A 23,675-nucleotide genomic window follows, 5' to 3' on the forward strand; every position below is an offset into this window, starting at 1 on the left:
CTCCAAATATAATGGCCAAACAGTTCTAAACTTCTGACCCACTGGAATTGTGATGGAGTGAATTATTAGTGAAATAATCTGTAAAACATTGTTGGAAAAATGACTTGTCATGCACAAAGTAGATGTCCCAACCGACTTGCCAAAACTATAGTTTGTTAACAAGAAATTTGTGGAGTGTTTGAAAAACGAGTTTTAATGACTCCAACGTAAGTGTATGTAAACTTCCGACTTCAACTGTATATTTGTGTATGTGTACAGTACCAGTCAAAAGACACACCTACGCATTCAAAGGTTTTTCTTTATTTTTACTATTTTCTACATTGTAGAATAATAGTGAAGACATCATCTGTGTAATAACATATATGGAATCATGTATTAACCCAAAAAGTGTTAAACAAATCAAAATATATTTTATATTTGAGATTCAAATAGCCACCCTTTGCCTTGACAGTTTTGCACACTCTTGGCATTTTCTCAACCAGCTTCATGAGGTAGTCACATGGAATGCATTTAAATTAACTGGTGTGCCTTGTTCAATGTTAATTTGTGGAATTTGTTTCCTTCTTAATGCAGTTGGACCAATCAGTTGTGTTGTGACAAGGTAGGGGTGGTATACAGAAGATAGCCCTATTTGGTAAATTACCAAATCCATATTATGGCAAGAACAGCTCAAATAAGCAAAGAGAAACGCCAGTCCATCATTACTTTAAGACATGAAGGTCAGTCATTTCTAGAACTTTGAAAGTTTCTTCAAGTGCAGTCGCAAAAACCATCAAGCGCTATGATGAAACTGGCTCTCATGAGAAACTCCACAGGAAACTCTGCTTCACAGAGTTCAAATAACAGACACAGCTCAACATCAACTGTTCAGAGGAGAATGCGTGAATCAGGCCTTCATTGTCGAATTGCTGCAAAGAAACCACTACTAAGAAGAGACTTGCTTGGGCCAAGAAACACGAGCAATGGACATTAGACCAGTGGAAATCTGTCCTTTGGTCTGTTGAGTCCAAATTTGAGATTTTTGGTTCCAACTGCCGTGTCTTTGTGAGACGCAGAGTAAGTGAACGGATGATCTCCGCATGTGTGGTTCCCACCGTGAAGCATGGAGGAGGATGTGTGATTATGTGGGACCCTAATGTTGGGGGATTTGGCCTGGCTCGCACTCTGCGTTCCAATTTATCCCAAAGGTGTTTGATGGGGTTGAGGTCAGGGCTCTGTGCAGGACAGTCAACTTCTTCATTACCGATCTCGACAAACCATTTCTGTATGGACCTCGCTTTGCGTAGAGGGGTGTTGTCATGCTAAAACAGGAAAGGGCTTTACCAAACTGTTGCCACAAAGTTGGAAGCACATAATCGTCTAGAATGCCATTGTATGTTGTAGCTTTAAGATGTCCCTTCACTGGAACTAAGGGGCCCAGCCTGAACCATGAAATCCAGCCCCAGACCATTATTCCTCTTCCACCAAACTTTACAGTTGTCACTATGCATTGGGGCTGGTAGCGTTCTCCTGGCATCCGCCAAACCCAGATTTGTCTGTTGGACTGCCAGATGGTGAAGCATGATTCGTCACTCCAGAGAACACGTTTCCACTGCTCCAGAGTCCATTGGCTTTGAGCTTTACACCACTTCACCCGACGCTTGGCATTGCCCATGGTGATCTTAGGCTTGTGTGCGGCTGCTTGGCCATGGAAACCTATTTCATGAAGTTCACGACTAATAATTATTGTGCTGACATTGCTTCCAGAGGCAGTTTGGAACATGGTAGTGAGTGTTTCAACTGAGGACAGACGATTTTTACCCGCATCAGCGGTCCCGTTCTGTGAGCTTGTGTAGCCTACCACTTCGCGGCTGAGCCGTTGTTGCTCCTAGATATTTCCACTTCACAATAACAGCACTCAGTTTTATACACCTGTTAGCAACGGGGGTGGCTGAAATAGCCAAATCCACTAATTTGAAGGGGTGTCCACATAACTTTGTATATAGTGCTATGTATATATAGTATATAGTGCCTCTAACTTCCTCCAGTCCCTGTGATAGTCTCGCTGCACTTCCTTGTGTCTACATCCTGTTCATTCAGTGTTAAGTGGCCCTGCCCGGATATATTCTCCTCTGTTCCATATTATTTATTGTCAAAATGACTTTCACTTCTGTCACATGAAACAGGCCACTGCTTGTTTCGTTTTTGCATGAGCTGTCATAAATGTATGTATTTATAATAGAATGTGGCTTTTGGGAAGATCTTGACATTGGCAAGTTGTTAATCGGACTACTGTCATCACTAAAGATGGCAAACAAATCAAGCAATATTTGGATATAGCCATCTAGTTTATCCCCTGAAAGTGAACTTGTTTTCTAGCAGTATCGAAGGGATCTGTTATTAGCTAGCTAGCCAATTTGATGTGGTCCATCAGTCAATGTAGCCTATCATGTCTGTCAGCAGCAATCATGGTTAAACCAACGTAGGCTAGGTAAGACTATGTTGGTTGAAGCAAACAGTATAATTCGGTTAACTTTCCAATATGTTTAGCCAACTGTACAAAGTTTCTACCGGTAGCTTGCAAAATAAACATCAGCTAACAGTAGGTCAGCAAATGTGCCCTTCTGCCGCTTGATTGGCAGAGCCTACAAAGGATGGGAAATGAACCTAAACCACTCATACCTGTCAGGTATAGTTCACTTTTAGCAAAATTTGAAATTGTGTTTTTTACATTAGATAAAAGTAGAGCTACAAAATGGTATATCACACACTGCATTTTTGAGGAACAATGGGAAAGTATTTCTGCTTTGAAAGATGAAAAATTTGTAAACTCATTTGAGAAAATGGCATTTTGAATATTTTGGTATCTAGTGAAGAGCTATTCTCTGTCTACACCCATTCAGCATCGTTCACACCCTCTTAAAGCTTTAGCCCCACCCATCTCGTTTCGCTCTCGGAGAGTTCAGAGTGCACACCTGACGCTCTGGCCGATGATTTGTTTACCTCTGGATAACATGAAAACAGCCTAACCAGCTCTGCTGGCAACAATTTCATTACGTTTTTTTTCCAACGTTTACTGACACGGCCATATTCAACGGGTGTTGTGCGTTCGTAAATTCTTCAGTTATTCTGCACTCTGGCATACTCAGACTGAATTTACGAATGTACCCAAAATGGTTACTTGCATAGTGGAGTCTTTTTATTAAGATATGTAGCTAGCTTGCAAGCTAACTAGGTAAACAACGTGTAAGATCATACACATCACGTAACGTTAGCTAGCGAGCCAGGTAATGTTAGCTAGTTAAACAACAATGAACATAGTGCCAAATCATGTTGTTACTACCCTGCACCACATTTATGGTTCAATGTTAGCTAACTAACATTAGTCTCTAACTAGCCAAGCAAGCGGCTATGGGATTTGAATAATAACATCATACACGTCACATTAGCTAACAAGTCAGCCAGCTAACGTTAGCTAGTTAAACAACATTGAACAAAGTGCCAACAATGCCATAGTGCTGGGAGCTTACCAACCAGGTTCAATGTTAGCTAGCTAACATTAGGCTCTAACTAGAAAAGCAAACAGCTCTGGGAAATGAGTAATAACGTCCACTAGGGAGCTAGCCAGCTAACAGTACACTTTAGCTTAAGACGTATAGCTAGCTAGCTAGGAAAGAATGAACCTAGCTAGGTAAACAATGTGTAAGATCATACACGTAACGTTAGCTAGCGAGCCAGCCAGCTAACATTAGCTAGTTAAACAACAATGAACATAGTGCCAACTCATAACGTTACCACCCCTTGGATGAATCTGCTGGTAGTGGTAGCTAACCAACCAGGTTCAGTGTTAGCTAGCGAAGGTTCGCTAGCTATTAGATACGAATAACATCATACGCGTAACTTTAGCTAGGGAGCCAGCCAGCTAACGTTAGCTGGGGGTACACTTTAGCTTGAAATGAAACCACTTTCTGTCAAAATTAGAAATGTGTGTTATCTGGAAATGTAGCTAGCTAGACTATTTTACCTGTCCGTATACATCATCATGCATGGTGGACAAGTCTCCCTGTCATGAATTCCATGCCATGGTTGCCATAATCTTATGTTCATACAAATATTTACACATGTTAATTTTGCTAAAAATAAACACAGTTGACAGTGAGAGAATGTTTCTTTTTTTTGCTGAGTTTATATTACATTGTATTGGTTGCAAGAATAATAATTTAAATTGAAAAATTCAAAGTTTTGAATCCGGTGTCGTTTTGCGTAACAGTTCATAAACCATGTGCCATGGAATCGGTACGTCGAAAATCTCTTCCTAACTATTTTGCAATCTATATGGCACAGCTGTACATTTTTGGGTCCTTAAATGAAACTGGTATAGTTTTTTGTTTGTCAAAATTTTCTTTATCCATTTATGGTCTTTAATACAGGGCTGACAGACAAGTTCCCTACTTTTTCCCCCATTCCACTTTCCTCTTCCATTTTTGCGATAATGCTGCAATTAGTTGGTTGTAATTTTGGGTATAGAGCAGACATTTCCATATAGTTGTGTTAGCTGCATGTGTGACATACCTTAAATAGGACTGGTGTAGTTATCTTTTTTTTTCTTTCTATTAGTATATTTGAGTTCAACCACAATATTTGTTGTATTCTTTGTTCTGTTTTTTCTGGTAGATTAAATTGAAATTGCAATCAACTTTCTATGGCTTGTTTTAAAAATAACGATATTTTGGAGATGACTTCCTTTCCTTTGAATAAAGGTAAAAAGGCCATTCTTGAACATGGGGTGAGCCATTCTTATTAATCTGCTAGAGAACCAGTTAGGATTTAAGTATAGCTTTTGTATGACTGAAGCCTTTAGTGAGATGTCTAATGCTTTAATATTTAATCATTTCAGCCCTCCGAATTCATGTTCATTATAAATAGGCCCGTTTCATTTTGTCTGGCATGCTGTTCCAAATAAAATGGAATATTTTTCTCATTTAATTTAAATAACTGTTTTCTAGGTGTCGGCAAGACCATAGGCACATAGGTAAACTGGGATATGACTAAATAGTTAATCAGGATGATTTTTCCACAAATAGACAGGCATTTACATGGCAGCAAGATCGTATCTATTTTTGCTAACTTTCTATAAAAATGTATTGGAGTGAGAATTTATTTTTCGGGATGTGTATACCGAGTATGTCCACATCACCATCAGACCATTTTATTGATAAACTACTCGGTAATATAAAAGTATTTTTTTGTGATCCAATATGTAATATTGGATCTTTGGTTGTAATCCAGAGGGGTTAGAAAGTTTCTAGATCCTCAGGCTGTGGGGGGATCCAAATTTAGGATTTTAAAGAAAGAAGCTTAAATTCTTGTTAATCTAACTGCACTGTCCAATTTACAGTAGCTATTACAGTGAAATAATACCATGCTATTGTTTGAGGAGAGTGCACAGTTATGATCTTGAAAAGTTATTAATAAACCAATTAGACACATTTGGGCAATCTTGATACAAAAGTTTCAACAAAAATGCAATGGTTCATTGGATCAGTCTAAAATGTTGCACAATGCACTGCTGCCATCTAGTGGCCAAAATCTGTTGCGCCTGGGCTGAAAATACATTATGGCCTTTCTCTTGCATTTCAAAGATGGTACAAAAAAATATATAAACTTTTTTTTTCTTTTGTATTATCTTTTACCAGATCTAGATCTACATTCATTTTACATTTCCACAAACTTCAGTGTTTCCTTTCAAATGGTATCAAGAATATTCATATCCTTGCTTCAGGTCCTGTGCTAAAGGCAGTTAGCTTTGGGTATGACATTTTAGGTGAAAATTGGGAAAAAAAGGGGTGGATCCTTAATTAACCCATTTTCTAAGAGATTCTCCAAAATGTAAATGTTCCAGGCATTTATATATAAACTCCAGTCGTACTTTATCAAAAGCCTTTTCAAAGTCAGCTATGAATAGCAGGCCTGGTTTCCCAGATTTTTCATAGTGTTCTATTGTTTCCCGTACTTGTCTTATATTATCTTCAATGTATGATCCATGTAAAAAACCTGTCTGATAGAATTAATAATATCCAACAATACCTTTTTAATTCTATGCGCTATACATTTTGCTAGAATGTTTGCACCACAACACTGAAGTGTAAGGGGCCTCCAATTGTTTTTATGGACTGGATTATTATATTTACCACTTGCATCCTGTTTCGGTAATAATAAAATCAGACCTTCTTGTAATCTACCATTTACATAGGAGTTGTTAAAACATGCTAATAACAGTCCTCTGAGTATATACATTTTTTTTTGGTATACCTCAACTGGTATGCCATCCAGCCCTGGAGTTTTCCCGTACTAAAAGGCTTTAATTGCATGAAGATGTTCCTCCTCTGTAATTTCGCCTTCACATGAGCCTTTCTGTACAGCTGTTAATTTTACATTATTAATAGAAAAAAAATTCCATACAATTAGCTTCAGTTGGAGGAGACTGAAACTAAAACATGCTTCCTCTTTCAAAATATAATTTGGTGAATCATGGGTGACTCCGTCATTTGTAACAAGTTTCAGTAAATCATTTTTGGTAGCATTTCTATGCATTTTTCCCCATATTCCATCCAATTTGCTTTATTTTTGTAATATATTACACTTGATCTTTCTTTTTGTTTTTCCTCTAACTTCTTCAGAGCCTCTATGGTACAATTTTTATTGGTATCTATCTGTTCTGTTAGACCTTCTGTTTCCTTTGTTAATATGGACTCTTTTGACCTAAATTGCTTTTGTTTTTAGAGCTGAGAACTGAATTGGCCTCTAAAGGCACGTTTAAAACTGTCCCATACAATAAGAGGATCTGCTGTACCTATGTTATGTCGGAAAAATGATTATATAAATTCCTCTGTCCTAGTAAAAAACAAGTTATCATCCAATAGGTTTTGATTACATTTCCAATATCGCCAACGTGGAAATTCATTAAGAGTAATGTATATGCCAATTATCTGATGGTCCAACCGCATTCTGTCCCCTATCAACACTTTTTAAACTTTTGGTGCCAACGAGAATGACATTAGAAAGTAGTCAAGACGACTACATTTACATTTTACATCTTAGTCATTTAGCAGACGCTCTTATCCAGAGCGACTTACAGTAGTGAATGCATACCTTTCATACAATTTTTTTTCTTCTCCGTACTGGTCCCCCATGGGAATCGAACCCACAACCCTGGCGTTGCAAACACCATGCTCTACCAACTGAGCCACACGGGTTGTTGCTTGTTTTTGTAATATTTGTCGATACATTTCCTAAGCCTTATAATTTGTTTTGTTATCCAGATTGAATGTTATTACCCACGAGTATATGAAGTGCTAATATATAGCCTAATTTACAGATATTGAATATTACGTGTTTATCTCGAGGCAATCTGCACTGCTGTGTTCAGTCTGCCATCTTGGAATAGCTAGCAAGGAAAGTTAACGTTAGCCAAAGCGGAAGCTACCGTTATCTTCTTGCAATGTAAAGTGTTCTAGCCTGTATTTCTATATTCCGTGTTCACATTATTCATGTGTGTTAACTTCTGTGCAGCATGAGTTGGGGAGCTAACATGATGCAGCCCAGACTCCCAGTGCAGGCTAAGTGGAGCAGGCATGGTGCACTGTGCTCGCGCTATAGGGGACATCGGCTGCTCTGATGGACTTGATCTGTCAGACACATTTCACGGAAGTACCGAAAGTAACTCAAATGTTCTAGTTTTGAAAAAGTACCGAACTTTCAGTATACCGTGCAACAGTGTCTATCTAATTGTCCAACCGTGATCATAGAATGTGTCTGCACTTAGTGGTGTATTTATCTATATGTAGAATATGTATAGAATATGTGATATTGTTAGTGTTTGTTTCAGGAGTTGAGCGGGCCGTGGTCAGCGCAGATCGGGCCGGGCACAGAGAATGGCACGGCCATGCCCCCTCCACACAACTCCTACACACAGCACGGAGAGAGAGCGCGCACCATGTCCACATCCGGAAAGGTAGCACATACACGCAAACTGACACACATACACTGACACACATACACTGACACACATACACTGACACACATACACTGACACACACACACACACACACACACACACACACACACACACACAGAATGCTTATCAGTTTGTACTTTGATATGTGGTCAATGATTAATTCAAATAAGCACCGGTGCAATATGTTCCACCGTTTCTGAATCATTGACAAACAAACCAACCTTTTTGTAATCCGTTAATAATTAATTGATTGTACGATATCTTAAGAAATATTTCCACAAGGAAATGATGGCAACACTTTGCATTACATAGGCATTACTCCAGGCTAAATATTTAGCAAAAACGTATATAACATTAAATATAGGCAGTAACATTTAGTAGGCCGTCATTGGAAATAAGAATTTGTTCTTAACTGACTTGCCTGGTTAAATAAATAAAATAAAATAAATGACCTAATTTAGTTTTCCAAGAAAACACAAAATTGTTAGAGCTTAAATAAGTGGTAACAGCATAATTGCATGTAACGGTTTATACTATGATGTTACATTTTCTTGTCTCTATACTAAACAAAAATATAAACGCAGTATGTAAAGTGTTGGTACCATGATTCATGAGATGCAATAAAATATCCCAGAAATGTACATCCCTGTTAGTGAGCATTTCTTCTTTTCCAAGATAATCCATCCACCTGACAGGTGTGGCATGTCAAGAAGCTGATTAAACAGCATCATTACAGGTGCACCTTGTGCTGGGGACAATAAAAGGCCACTCTAAAATGTGAAGTTTTATCACACAACACAATGTCACAGAGGTCTCAAGTTTTGAGGGATAGTGCAATTGGCATGCTGACTGCAGGAATGTCCACCAGAGCTGTTGCCAGATAATTGAATGTTAATTTCACCACCATAAGCCGCCTCCAAAGTCATTTTATAGAATTTGGCAGTACTCACAACCGGCCTCACAACCACAGACCATGTGTAACCACACCAGCCCAGAACCTCCACATCCGGCTGATTGGCTGGGCCTGGCCCCCCAGTGGGTGGGCCTATGCCCTTCCAGGCCCACCTATGGCTGCGCCCCTGCCCAGTCATGTGAAATCCATAAATTAGGGCCTAATTCATTTATTTCAATTTTCTTATTTCCTTCTATGAACTGTAACTCAGTAAAATAATTTAAATTCTTGCATGTTGCATTTATATTTTTGTTCAGTATAGCTCGAGAGCTATTTCAGGGTGTATTCTTAGTGTTCAGCTGACGGGGGCAGCAGAGGCCAAGAGGTTGAGGAAGAATTCTCTTCTGCTGTACACATCTCAATCCCCCCCCTCAACAAATATCTCTCCCTCCTTCCTTTCCTCCCACCTTCCCCTCACGCTCTCTCATTCTCTCCCTTCCTGACTATCCCTCCTTCCCTTCCGCACTCCGTCCCTCTCCATTACACTCCCTCTCATAGCTGGCCCTGACCCTGGGCGGAGGGCTCAACTCGGAGGCCCCCCACACCAGTCGCGACTCCCTCCACTGCTCTAGTGGTTACAGCACGCAGACCACCACGCCCTCCTGTTCCGAGGACACCATTCCCTTCCACGGTTAGTAGTGACTACCACTCACCAAACCCCCCGCCACACCACTCCTAGGATGCGACCAAACTGTCACCCTATTAGCTACCTAGTGCACTACCTTTGACCAGGCACTGTAGGGAAGGATGCCATTTGGGACGCAAACCTACTATCCCCCCCATGGTCACAGCACTGTCTGCTTGTCTGGCTACGTCTCTGTCTCTTTGGCTCAGCCAGCTCTGTTCTTTAGTGAGTCTCTGTGTCAGGGATCTTATACAGCATGCTTGTCTTATTGGTTGTGTGTCATGATTTGTGCTTTTGTGTCTGTTTGCTTGTATCTTCCTTGTCTGTCTCTGTGTCTGTACATCTGTGGTTGTCTTGCAGTATGTGGCATGCATCCACCAGTCATTTCACTACCACAACAGAATGACGTCTACACTTCTGCCCAATCCATATGCCTGTTTCAACAGCATTATCACAACACCAGTTTGTGCAAGTAGCCTGTGGTAGGATAATGTGCTTTTGTCTGCAGTGCTACCTAAAAACCAAGTCTGAATTTGACCTCTCTCCACACATCACCACACACCCCACCTGTTTGTCGGATCAAAAGCCTGTATGCCGAGATGTAAAGCCATACATAGCATATCAGCCTGCAACGTGAGAATGTTGTTCTACTCCAGTGTGGTCCCTCTCAGGAGGGAGAGGGCTGCTGGACTCATGTTTAGATCAAAGAAAATGTCCTCTTTTCTATTTGTATACAAGTTAAACGCAATCCTATATTCTTTTTCAGCTGTAAAGAAAGAACCTCCTCTTTATGGTAGGTTTCTTATCCGTTACTGTTCAGATTTTCCCCTCTCTGTTCCTCCCAAGTCAAATTAGAGACCATTCACAGTGATTTAGTGTGACATCTGTGCTGTGTGAATTCCCATCACATCAATGGCCTTTTTGCTAGTAAAAGGAGAGCATTAGCGCCGAGTGTTTGTTGTGGGTGTGAGAACCTTTGTGTAATCGGATGAGCGGATTCTTGCGTTATTCTGAGATCAGTTGAGTGCGTGTGTGAGTGATTGGGTATACAAGCACACGCTCCTTTGTCTTTGTTTGCGTATGTGCAACCGGCAGGTATTTGCGTGTTTACCATCATCAGCTGATAACAGGTCACCGCTCCGTGCTGACTCACTCCATTACCACACACACCCTAATCATTTCTTCCTCCTCAGATAAGTCTGTTTTTTTTTCCTCAACTGGGCAGTGATTCAGCATTGAGACACAGCCTGTGTACCAAATGTCACCCTATTCCCTACATGGTGCCCTACTTTTGACCAGAGCCTGGGAAATAGAGTGCCATTTGGGACACAGTCATAATTAGGTTATTATGTTTGGGGCAAATCTGGAGTCTTAAAGTTTCTGAGGTTCTCTGATATGTTTTCCATGTCTGATTCTCACCGAATACACCAAGTATTCAATGCAGTCTGACATACTAAAAATAAAAACTTTAGTAAAGAGAAACTTTGTGCCACGGAACGTTCTTGCTTTTGGTTTTAACGGAATGTATCAGGTCAGATTTTCCACCCCAGGCAAAGCTTCTGCTTTCCTACCATGTTTTATTTCAGTTAGGAAAGAAATGTGTTGTGTGTTCCTCAGCTCTAAGTAACCACAGACTTACTCTTGTCCCTCCTCACCCCTCCTTTATCCATCCCTCTCTCCCTCCTTTTCCACCTACCAGACTACGACTACATCTCCCTGCACGGGGGCGAGGAGTTGCACCACAGCCCTCCCGACTTCGACAAGTCCTCCACCATCCCGCGCAACAGCGACCTCAGCCTGCAGTACCGCAAGATGTTCCAGAGCAAGCGGCCCGCCTCGACCGTCAGCCTGCTCGCTGAGCCCGAGCCGCTGGGCCTGCGCCAGACGCACACTGCCACCATCCGCCGCAAGCCCTCATCCAAGCCCACCTACCGCCGTGGCACCATCAGTGGCGGCGTACCTATCCCTATCTGCACTCCCCAGGTTCCCTTCAAAGCCTTGGGCGTAGGTGTAGGTGGAGGCAAAGGTGGTGGAGGGGGGAAGAGGGGGAGCGACGAGAACGTGGGGCCTCCAGAGAGCAGTGTGGGGAAGGGCGTGATTGGCATGAGCGGAACGGTGGACCACGAGTTGGTCCTCGCCAAGCACAGTCTGTGCACTTCCACCCAGAGCCTGAGCGCCATGCCCTCTCACCACTCATCATCCACGTCGCCCTACTACTCTCTGATCCCGGGCCAGGCGCCAGTGCCCATGGGCAGCTCAGAGCAGCTGTACCAGCTGAGCAAGCAGCAGCAGTACGCCCTGCACCAGCAGCAGCAGAAGCAGTACCAGCATCAGCACCTACAGTACAACCAGCAGCAGCAGCAGTTCCAGCCACCCCAGACACAACAGTTGCAACCAGCAGCCCAGACACAACAGCAATTTCAACTACAGCAACAGTTCCAGCAACAACAACTACAGCAGCAGCAACAGAAACAACAACAGCAGCAGATGCAACAACAGCAGTACCAGCAGACACAACAACCACAACAGCAGAAGCTCCAATATCAAAAGCAGCTGCAGCAACCGCAGCTCCTACAACAAGAGCAGCAACCGTTTCAGCGGCAGTCTCATCTCCCACAACAGTACAACGCGTCTGGGATTGCCAACCAGCTGGTGGAAAGCGGCCACTGCCTTCCCCCCCAGCAGCCCCCTGCCGCCCCAGACACCCAGGAAGCAGATGAGCCCTCGGGTGGTGGAGATCACATGGTCACCATGATCCGGGGAGTGAAACTGCGTCGGACCCTGACCAACGACCGCTCTGCCCCCTTCATCCTCCTACCCAACCATTTCAAATGAGCCCTTCCCTACCAGTGTAGGTTGTCATCATTTTGTTTTACGGTTCTTGATTTTCTTTTAGCCCCGTTATGATTACATTTCTCCTGAGAAAATAAAGGATGTTGCCTTTTTGGATGTTTTGTCTCATGTAAAAGGTTTCCCACTCTCCAATCAAATGTCCAGTAGCACTGTTTTAAACAGATTATAACATTTCTCAGAGGTGAATGTGGCCTCTTTATCGCTCTGTAATTTAAGATTTTTATACATACTGTACAAGGATACGTGTTGGCTATATACAAGAATTTGAGCGTCTTATGTTTATATGTTGTTGAGGGGGAAAAAATGCCTTGCTTGCTTATTAGTCTTATCACCTGTATGGTTGGAACCAATAAAAACCCACACATATGTATATATTAGCGTGATATGTGGAAATCTTTATTGTATTTTTATTATCAGTGTCAGTGACAAAGACTGAAACAGTGGATGTGTAATGAATGATCCCCTAGAGGAAATTAAAGACACAGAACTAGACCTCTATACCTTTCTAGACTGCATCTCATTGAAGATGTGATCAAGTGAGCTCAATTACTCTCCATATAGTGTAGGTCCACAGTGGCTTTAAATGCTTTGAGCTGACTTTGCTATTTACAAACACACATACTTCACCTTTGTGGCGAAGGTGACTGGCTTCTCGTGATGGAGGTTGACTGTACCAGTGTTTGAGCCAATCAGAAGCTTGCATCGAAGGGCAGGGAGGGGTCACAGGGTACAGGGGTCAGGACCACTGTACTGTAACCTTGAGCTGGAAAGTAAAGCCACCATTGTGTGGGGGGCAAGGAGGACTGCCATGTACTTAATCCCTGCTTTAATGTATGTCTTTTAAGACTTTCTTCACATTGCCAAGCACATTGGTTTAGTGATGTATGTGGGGTAGTTTTTCAATTGATCGCCCTGTTCCCCATAAGTGATAGATATCTCCCTATATCAAGTCTACCTTCCTGAGGTTGGAGTGCTGGTTAATGTTCCAGTTTTTATGCATTATTTCAGGGAAATCGGCTCTTTTATTATGAACATATGGTGCTATTGTGACATACCAATTCCAGCCTACACTGACTCCTCTCCCCATGACTTACATACACATGATGCACTCACTGGCCATATTAAGGATTTTTTAAATAATAACTGTTACTGACCATGCAAGCTGTCGAATCAACTTACGGACAGACCATAGAAGTCGTGAGGAGACTTGCCGTTTCTGCAGTGGCAATAGTTTTGCGGCTTCAGGCTAGAACAAATTCTTATTTACAATGACAGCCTACCCCGGCCAAACCCTAACTCGGACCACACTGGGCCAGTTGTGCACCGCCCTATGGGACTCCCAATCACGGCCGGTTGTGATACATCCTGGAGTCAAACCAGGGTCCGTAGTGACATCTCTTGCACTGAGATGTAGTGCCTTAGACAGCTGTGCCACTCGTGAGCCCTGTTAATCACTGAATTTTGGGGGGGTTGTGAAATAATTTGATAAAAGACAAATGAGTGAAATGGCATTGTATTTAGAATTTATTAACCATTGTCTTTTTCTTAACTGAACCACTTTAAATGTGTGGAGTTTTGGGAGCTTTGGGCCTTCTAGCCATTACACATAGCTACTCGTTCTTAAAAAGAACCCCTTAGTCATATTGTATAGAGAGGGCAATGAAACCAGAGAAGCTACTGTATAATAGCGACTCCTCTGCTAAGTGCATATCCCTCTTCCCCGATATTAAACGGACTGGGTTATTCTCTCCTCCGTCTCACATTCCCTCCCGGTTTGTGTAGGAGGCCCATTTACCTGACACCACTCATTGCGCATCGAATGACCCCATTGGCCTGTTTAGCCATTGTGCGTACTCCCACCTCTTCTCTGGCCTCTTCATGTTGCCGGGGGTAACCCCCGTCCCCCAGAGAAACTACAATGGCCTCTGTAATCGAGGACTTTGTTACAGGATAGGCTTATACAACAACACAACTCCTGACTCGAGCAAATTTAAAGCAATATCAGGCTTCATTTGAGCCACAGCTTTAAGTTCAAGGTTCCAAATGGTAATTACAGTACAGCGTGCATATCTCCTTAACCCCAAAGTAGGTCTGGGGTAGTCAAATTGTGGGGCAGCTGAGCTGACTGTTCCCTTTCTCTGTTGGGTTAATTGTATGTTATCCGATAAGATTTGTGTTCCACTAGAAGAGCTCAGAGATTTATTTTGTTTGTTTGAGTGAAATAAATTATCCAAACTATGTTTATATAGACTACGGAGATTAAATTATGTTATACGTTTTCTCAAACACTGCTACAGTCCCACTCCAAACCCTGCCAATCAGCAAGAGTGAAGGGCTGAATCCTGTTCTAAAAAGCAGGTTCCAGTTCCTTTCTTTGACCTTGGCTTCAGCCACACTATGACTGAGTCCCAAATGGCACCCTATTCCCTATTTGGTGCACTACTATGGGCCCTGGTCAAAACTAGTGCACTATATCGGGAATAGGGTTCCATTTGGGACATAGGCTCTGTAGTCTGTTGGCCACTCACCGGCAGTGTGTGATTGTGTGTGAGAGACTGAGATTTGGTGAGTGTTGACTAGAAGCTTTGACCCCAAACTGTCCCATAGGGCTCCAACTGACCAACCCTCCTTCTGTCCATCCTGTTCTGTAAAGGGAGTTGATCTCTTATTGTAAAAGTGTTCAATGTAAATTGCTAAGTGTCACAATTGCATCTGTGTAGTGATGCTGAAGCCTTAAATGAAAATAATGTGGGTTTTAAAATATAAATGCGTTAAAAAAGTTGCTCATTGGCTTGTTTGTTTATCTCAAAGGTGGAAGAACTTCTGTTTGTTTACAGAAGTGGTATATACAGTAAACAAAGCTGTGTGATGGCTTTCTTAAGATAAGAGAAAAAAAGCGGATCAAATGGATTTGCTTATACTGCATATACAGGACTCTAGGTGTGTGTGTGAGAGAGAGAGAGTGTGTGGATTTATTTAGATGATAGTTTTTTTTATATTTATATATTGGTCCGGACAATCTACACACCAAAATGTAAGATGTGAACATGTTTAAGATCTGAGAGAGGGAAAATTCTATAAAATGAATCCAGTCTCTATTGGATTTGCTTATACTCCATGTGATCTAGGGGTGTGTGTGGATTTCTTTAGATATTGTTTTAATATTGTTTTAACACTTAGGATACAAAACATTAATAACACCTGCACTTCCCATGAGACTGACCAGGTGCAAGCTATGATCCCTTATTGATGTCACTTGTTAAATCCACTTCAATCAGTGTAGATGAAGAGGAGGAGAAGGTTAGAGAAGGATCTTTAAGTCCTGAGACAATTGAGACATGGATTGTGTATGTGTGCCATTCAGAAGGTGAATGGGCTAGACAAAATATTTAAGTGCCTTTTGAACGGGGTATGGTAGTAGGTGCCAGGCTCACCAGTTTGTGTCAAGAACTCTAATGCTGCTGGGTTTTTCACACTCAACAGTTTCCCGTGTGTATCAAGAATGGTCCACCACCAAAAGGACATCCAGCCAACTTGACACAACTGTGGGAAGCATTGGAATCAACATGGGCCAGCATCCCTGTGGAACACTTTCAACATCCCTGGGGTGGAGGTGTTTATAATGTTGGGTGTACTCAGGGTATATATTGGTCTGGACAATGTACAGTATATACCAACATTTATTAAGATCTGATCATGTATTCACAGGACTTGATTCATGAAATGTGTAAAAGACATTGTAGACAAACAATTTAAAACATTTATTCAGATTTGTCCATTAAGCGCAGAGAACAAGTGTACTAAAGTAAATTATACATTGGATGGGTTAAGGTAATGAATCATCCCCGTCACACACTCATTGATTCATACACACCGACTCACTCTTATGCGCTCTCACACACACATTCTCACACACTGACACACACTAGATAATAATAGTGACTAAGCAGAAGGCGCTGCACAGTGACTGCAGGTAATAAGAGTGGGATTGCACAGCTATTGCAGGATTGCACGGCTATTGCACTGCTGCATGACTCATGAGTGTTCCTACTCTGGCCACCACACCACCATTGGAAAACATGTAAACTAGCACAGTATATGGAGTTACTTCCGTGCTATTAATATTAAGCAAAACTTCTGAAGTCGAGAACAACATTAGTACTACGAACAAAAATAATGGTTTTGAAAGCAAAACATAAATCCAAAAGTAATACATGTAAAGGGAAATAATTCTGAAATGCGATACATGAATGTAAATTAAAGCAAAAAATAGCTAGTTAGCTGACTAAGAGCTGTCGGTGCCCTATTTTTTGGTACTGTGTATGTCCGTTGGTGGAGCATGGCGCTTGCAATGCCAGGGTTGTGGGTTTGATTCCCACATGGGACCAGTACAAAAAATGTATGTACTCACTACAGTCGTGGCCAAAAATTTTGAGAATGACACAAATATTAATTTTAACAAAGTCTGCTGCCTCAGTTTGTATGATGGCAATTTGCATATACTCCAGAATGTTATGAAGAGTGATCAGATGAATTGCAATTAATTGCAAAGTCCCTCTTTGCCATGCAAATGACCTGAATCCCCCCAAAAAACATGTCCACTGCATTTCAGCCCTGCCACAAAAGGACCAGCTGACATCATGTCAGTGATTCTCTCATTAACACAGGTGTGAGTGTTGAAGAAGGCTGTGTTGTGAAGAAGGCTTCAGGAAAGTCCAGCAAGCGCCAGGACCGTCTCCTAAAGTTGATTCAGCTGTGGGATCGGGGCATCACCAGTACAGAGCTTGCAAAGGAATGGCAGCAGGCAGGTGTAAGTGCATCTGCACGCACAGTGAGGCGAAGACTTTTGGAGGATGGCCTGGTGTCATGAAGGGCAGCAAAGAAGCCACTTCTCTCCAGGAAAAACATCAGGGACAGACTGGTATTCTGCAAAAGGTACAGGGATTGGACTGCTGAGGACTGGGGTAAAGTCATTTTCTCTGATGAATCCCCTTTCCGATTGTTTGGGGCATCCGGAAAAAAGCTTGTCCAGAGAAGACAAGGTGAGCGCTACCATCAGTCCCGTGTCATGCCAACAGTAAAGCATCCTGAGACCATTCATGTGTGGGGTTGCATCTCAGCCAAGGGAGTGGGCTCACTCACAATTTTGCCTAAGAACACAGCCATGAATAAAGAATGGTACCAACACATCCTCCGAGAGCAACTGCTCCCAACCATCCAGGAACAGGTTGGTGACGAACAATGCCTTTTCCAGCATGATGGAGCACCATGACATAAGGCAAAAGTGATAACTAAGTGGCTCGGGGAACAAAACATTGATATTTTGGGTCCATGGCCAGGAAACTCCCCAGACCTTAATCCCATTGAGAACTTGTGGTCAATCCTCAAGAGGTGGTGGACAAACAAAAACCCACAAATTCTGACAAACTCCAAGCATTGATTATGCAAGAATGGGCTGCCATCAGTCAGGATGTGGCCCAGAAGTTAATTGACAGCATGCCAGGGCGGATTGCAGAGCTCTTGAAAAAGAAGGGTCAACACTGCAAATATTGACTCTTTGCATTAACTTCATGTAATTGTCAATAAAAGCATTTGGCACTTATGAAATGCTTGTAATTATACTTCAGTATTCCATAGTAACATCCGACAAAAATATCTAAAGACACTGAAGCAGCAAACTTTGTGGAAATTAATATTTGTGTCATTCTCAAAACTTTTGGCCACGATTGTACAACTGTAAGTCGTCTGATAAGAGCGTCTGCTAAATTATCAAAATGTAAATATCAATTTTTTTATCAATTCCCACACCCAATTCGTGAATATATATACTGAAGAAAAATCTAAAAGCGGCATGCAAAGTGTTGGTCCCATGTTTCATAAGCTGAAAAAATATATATATTTTCCGCACAAAAATCGTATTTCTCTCAAATTTAGTGTACACATTTGTTACATCGCTGTTAGTGAGCATTTCTCCTTTGCAAAAATAATCAATCCACGTTTCAGGTGTGACATATCAATAAGCTGATTTAAACAGCATGATCATTACACAGGTGCACCTTGTGCTGGGGACAATACAAGGCCACTCTAAAATGTGCAGTTTTCACACAACACAATGCCACAGATGTCTCAAGTTTTGAGGGAGAGTGCAATTGGCATGCTGACTGCAGGAATGTCCACCAGAGCTGTTGCCAGATAATTGAATGTTAATTTCTCTACCATAAGCTGCCTCCAACGTAATTTTTTTAGAACTTGGCAGTACATCCAACTGACCTCACAACCACAGATCATGTGTAATCATGCCAGCCCAGGACCTCCACATCCAGCTTCTTCACCTGCGGGATCGTCTGAGACCAATCACCCAGACAGCTGATGAAACTGTGGGTTTGCACAACCGAAGAATTTCTACACAAACTGTCAGAAACCGTCTCAGGGAAGCTCATCTGCATGCTCGTCGGCCTCAACAAGGTCTTGACCTGACTGCAGTTCGGTGTCGTAATCAACTTCAGTGGGCAAATGCTCACCTTCTATGGCCACTGGCAGGCTGGAGAAGTGTGCTCTTCGGATGAATCCCGATTTCATCCGTACCGGGCAGATGGCAGACAGCATTGGGGAACATCTCGCGCTCCCCATCTATTTCAATGGGCACAAGCACTGTTCATAACACAAACTGTTCACACCCCTCTTGTTGGCGGAGAGAACATTTTGCAGGTTTAATCCTGCAATTCTACATTTGACCCCCGCGCCCCTGCTGCCTACCCCAGGGGTGCACCCAACAGGTTTGGAACCACTGCTTTAAAGGGTATCAGTTTGTCAAATCTGAGCGAAGTCACTGCAGATCGTTCCCTTCCTCTCCCTCCACCCACTCAGAGGTCAGTTTCTGTTTGATGATAACTGATTGCTTGCCAGGTACATTCCTTCCTTTCCCTGTGGGGAAAGTGGGGATGAAGTGCTCTCACTGCCTGCTACTCCTGGAGCTGCTGTATAACAGAGGTGACTCAGTGTGTGGTCACTCCCTGTGTCTGTCAACTCTGACACCCTTGGTTTCTGATCTGTACTCTCTCCCCAGTCCCTCTTCTGTCCTAACCACAGGCACGCAGAGAAAGCTACAGGCTCTGAACTTTCCTCCAGATCCCCAGTAGAACCGGGAATGCAACGCACCCCTTCCTTCTCTCTCTCAAACTCACTCTCGTAATGCTACTGACGCAAACTCCGATTTGTGTTACTCCAACAACACTAGTCCTTTTTTGTTCGACTCATGATTCAGCTCTCTCTGAGCACCAGTCAATGTACTCTATTATGCTATGACTAAATGTGGTGTGTGTGTGTGTCATTGTATTGTCAGTGGGTAGTGTGTTGTATTGGCAGCATATTGAGTTTCTTGTGGCTAGTCCATCTGTTAATTTATTGTGGCTGATGTCTCAGAAATAATCACAGTAGCAGATTTACTCAACATTATTGTACAGTATGTTTCCCATCTCCCAATCAAGTATGTGATGCTCCATACCATAACAAATTAGCCAATGGAAAGCCACGCAAGGATTTTTTTCAACTAACCTGTTCTTGGCTATCCTTTCTTCGTTCTCGATTAGGTAAAGTGCTTCTTAGAAATGTCTTGTGTCCAGTTGCAGGTGGGTCTCCAAAAACCATAGAATATTCTGAAAGATATTAAATCCCCATTTTGTATGGAGTGAGAAAGGGCTCTTATATTTGTGTAGATCTTTGTTTTGGCTGCACTGTGTGATGCGCTGTCATCTACTTCTACACTCATCGAAACTACTAGTTCCTGCAAAGATGTTGGGAAATGCAAAATGTCTGACAGCTAAAATGTTGAGGGAACTCCTCAGTGCAAAACGTGGATTTAATATATTTCTGAATATTCTATGGTTTTTGGAAAGATTACCTTAATTGCAGAATGACCATACGACCGTGTAATCTGAGGTCAGACTAAATATCATAATTTCTGTCACAGCTGAGCATAACTTCATTATGAATGGAGGTGTCAAAGTTCCCACCTAAAAGCCTTTATGGTTTTTAAAGGATACAATATAGTCTCATATCAGGAAATGTGATTTTCTGAAAGCGCTTTGCATAATGTCAAGCAAAAACCTCTGCACTCTGTTTTCAAAATGGCAATTGGATCTTGACAGTGAGACCATAAATGACCAGACCGTTAATTCATCATTTCCTGCTTTACTGTACATACCACCCTGCATCCCACTGCTGGCTTGCCTCTGAAGTTTAGCAGGGTTGGTCACAGAATGGGAGACCAGATGCTGCTGGAAGTGGTGTTGGAGGGCCAGTAGGGGGCACACTTTCCTCTGGTCAAAAAGAATATTGCCCTGTGTAGGGTGCTATCTTTCGGATGGGACGTTAGATGGGTGTCATGACTGTGGTCAATAAATATCCCATGGCACTTATCATAAGAGTGTTAACCCTGGGGTCCTGGCTAAATTCCCAATCTGGCCCTCATACCATCATGGCCACCTAATTGTACATTTTAGTCATTTAGCAGACACTCTTATCCAGAGCGACTTACAGGAGCAATTAGGGGAAGTGCCTTGTTCAAGGGCACGTTGACCGATTTTTCACGTAGCTCAAGACTCTTAACCGCTAGGCTACCTTCCGCCCGGTCATCCCCAGCTTCCAATTGGCTCATTGATCCCCCCTCCTCTGCCCTGTAACTGTTGCCCAGGTCGTTGCTGTAAATGAGAACGTGTTCTCAGTCAATTTACCTGTCAAACAGAAATGATCTAGAACGTGGTTACAACACCCCTATAAAGACGGCAAGAATTAAAAACAGGTTCAGCCCCTGGTTTGAACGTGATCTTGCAGAGTTACTCCACCTCATGAATTGCATTTGGCAAAAGGCTCGGCATACGCATACTTAGGCTGACTGGCTATCGTTCAGGCAAATGAGAAATAAGTGCGCTCAGGCTATCCGGAAGGCCAAAGTTAGTTATTTCACATTTCCTCATCTCTCACCCCTTCTAATGCGACTATCCCCGATGCTTCTCACTCTTTTTCCCCTGCCCCACTACAAAGTTTCTCCCTGCAGGCAGTCACTGAGTCCGAGCTCCTGATGGAGCTCCTGAAACTTGACCCCGAAAAACCATCTGGGTCGGATGGTTTAGACCCTTTCTTCTTTAAGGTTGCAGCCCCTATCATCGCCAAGCCTATCTCTAACCTATTTAACCTCTCTCCTTTCCTGGGAGGTTCCCATTGCTTGGAAGGCACCCACGGTTCGTCCTTTATCCTAACTGTTATAGGTCTATTTCTATTTTGCCCTGTTTATCAAAAGTGTCAATAATCAACTGACTGGCTTTCTTGATGTCTGTAGTATTCTCTCGGGTATGCAATCTGGTTTCCGCCCAGGTTATGGATGTGTCACTGCAACCTTAAAGGTCCTCAATGATGTCACCATTGCCCTTGATTCTAAGCAATATTGTGCTGCTATTTTTATTGACCAAAGCTTTTGATACGGTAGACCATTCCATTCTTGTGGGCCGGCTAAGTAGTATTGGTGTCTGAGGGGTCTTTGGGCTGGTTTGCTAACTACCTCCCTCAAAGAGTGCAGTGTATAAAGTCAGAACATCTGGTGTCTCAGCCACTGCCTGTCACCAAGGGAGTACCCCAAGGCCCGATCCTAGGCCCCACGCTCTTCTCAATTTACATCAACAACATAGCTCAGGCAGTAGGAAGCTCTCTCATCCATTTATATGCAGATGATAGTCTTATACACAGCTGGCCCCTCCCTGGATTTTGTGTTAAATGCTCTACAACAATGCTTTCTTAGTGTCCAACAAGCTTTCTCTACCCTTAACCTTGTTCTGAACACCTCCAAAACAAAGGTCATGTGGTTTGGTAAGAAGAATGCCCCTCCTCCCACAGGGCCTTCCCTGTAGCTCAGTTGGCAGAGCATGGTGTTTGCAACGCATGGTGTTTGCAACGTCAGGGTTGTGGGTTTGATTCCCACGGGGGGCCAGCACAGAATTTGTTTTATAAAATATAAGAAATGTATGCATTCTCTACTGTAAGTCGCTCTGGATAAGAGCTTCTGCTAAATGACTAAAATGTAAATGTAAAATGTGTTATTAATACCTCTGAGGGTTTAGAGCTTGAGGTAGTCACCTCATACAAGTACTTGGGAGTATGGCTAGACGGTGTACTGTCCTTCTCTCAGCACATATCAAAGCTGCAGGCTAAAGTTAAATCTAGAATTGTTTTCCTTTATAGTAATCGCTCCTCTTTCACCCCAGCTGCCAAACTAACCCTGATTCAGATGATTACGGAGACATAATTTATAGATCGGCAGGTAAGGGTGCTCTCGAGTGGCTAGATGTTCTTTACCATTCGGCCATCAGATTTGCCACCAATGCTCCTTATAGGACACATCACTGCACTCTATACTCCTCTGTAAACTGGTCATCTCTGTATACCCGTCGCAAGACCCACTGGTTGATGCTTATTTATAAAACCCTCTTAGGCCTCACTCCCCCCTATCTGAGATATCTACTGCAGCCCTCATCCTCCACATACAACACCCGTTCTGCCAGTCACATTCTGTTAAATGTCCCCAAAGCGCACACATCCCTGGGTCGCTCCTCTTTTCAGTTCACTGCAGCTAGCGACTGGAACGAGCTGCAACAAACACTCAAACTGGACAGTTTTATCTCAATCTCTTCATTCAAGACTCAATCATGGACATTCTTACTGACAGTTGTGGCTGCTTTGTGTGATGTATTGTTGTCTCTACCTTGCCCTTTGTGCTGTTGTCTGTGCCCAATAATGTTTGTACCATGTTGTGTTGCTACCATGTTGTTATGTTGTGTTGCTGCTTTGCTATGTTGTTGTCTTAGGTCTCTCTTTATGTAGTGTTGTCTCTCTTGTTGTGATGTGTGTTTTGTCCTATATTTATATATTTTTTGTGTTGTTGTTTTTTTATCCCAGGCCCCCGTCCCCGCAGGAGGACTTGCCTATTTAAATAAAGGTTAAATCAAATAAAATTGGCAAATCTTCCTCATACGCCACCAGTTCATTTGACTATTCTCTCATCACTGATTTTGATTTACTTATTTCAACAATTTAAGGGCTTTCTGTATAGTTGTCTAATGTTTGTGGGGCATAATTAACATGTTTTAATGATACTCCTGAATCACTTTGATCAATACAAAGTGTGTTTACTTTTAACAGAGCTGAGATTTACTTAAAAGTGCATTCACCCTATTGATTAAACCTACCAAGTTGTTTCT

At 42.4% G+C, this 23,675-nt stretch overlaps 1 protein-coding gene across 3 annotated transcripts in view; it reads left to right on the forward strand.

Annotated features, from left to right (window-relative positions):
* Positions 1-15,208, forward strand: part of LOC106582629 (protein MTSS 2) — a 156,306-nt gene extending 141,098 nt beyond the window's left edge. For 2 of the 3 annotated variants that reach the window (XM_014165855.2, XM_014165857.2), the window contains 4 exons: positions 7,868-7,993; positions 9,447-9,579; positions 10,340-10,366; positions 11,273-15,208. In XM_014165855.2, the coding sequence (XP_014021330.1) occupies positions 7,868-7,993; positions 9,447-9,579; positions 10,340-10,366; positions 11,273-12,408 (1,422 nt within the window). In that variant the 3' untranslated portion in view covers positions 12,409-15,208. The remainder of the gene's footprint in view (positions 1-7,867; positions 7,994-9,446; positions 9,580-10,339; positions 10,367-11,272) is intronic. The other variant, XM_014165856.2, reaches the window with a different exon arrangement.
* The last annotated feature ends 8,467 nt before the right edge of the window (positions 15,209-23,675 follow it).

Source organism: Salmo salar, chromosome ssa22 (genome assembly GCF_905237065.1).
Source record: "Salmo salar chromosome ssa22, Ssal_v3.1, whole genome shotgun sequence".
In the NCBI taxonomy this organism is placed as follows: Eukaryota; Metazoa; Chordata; class Actinopteri; order Salmoniformes; family Salmonidae; genus Salmo; species Salmo salar.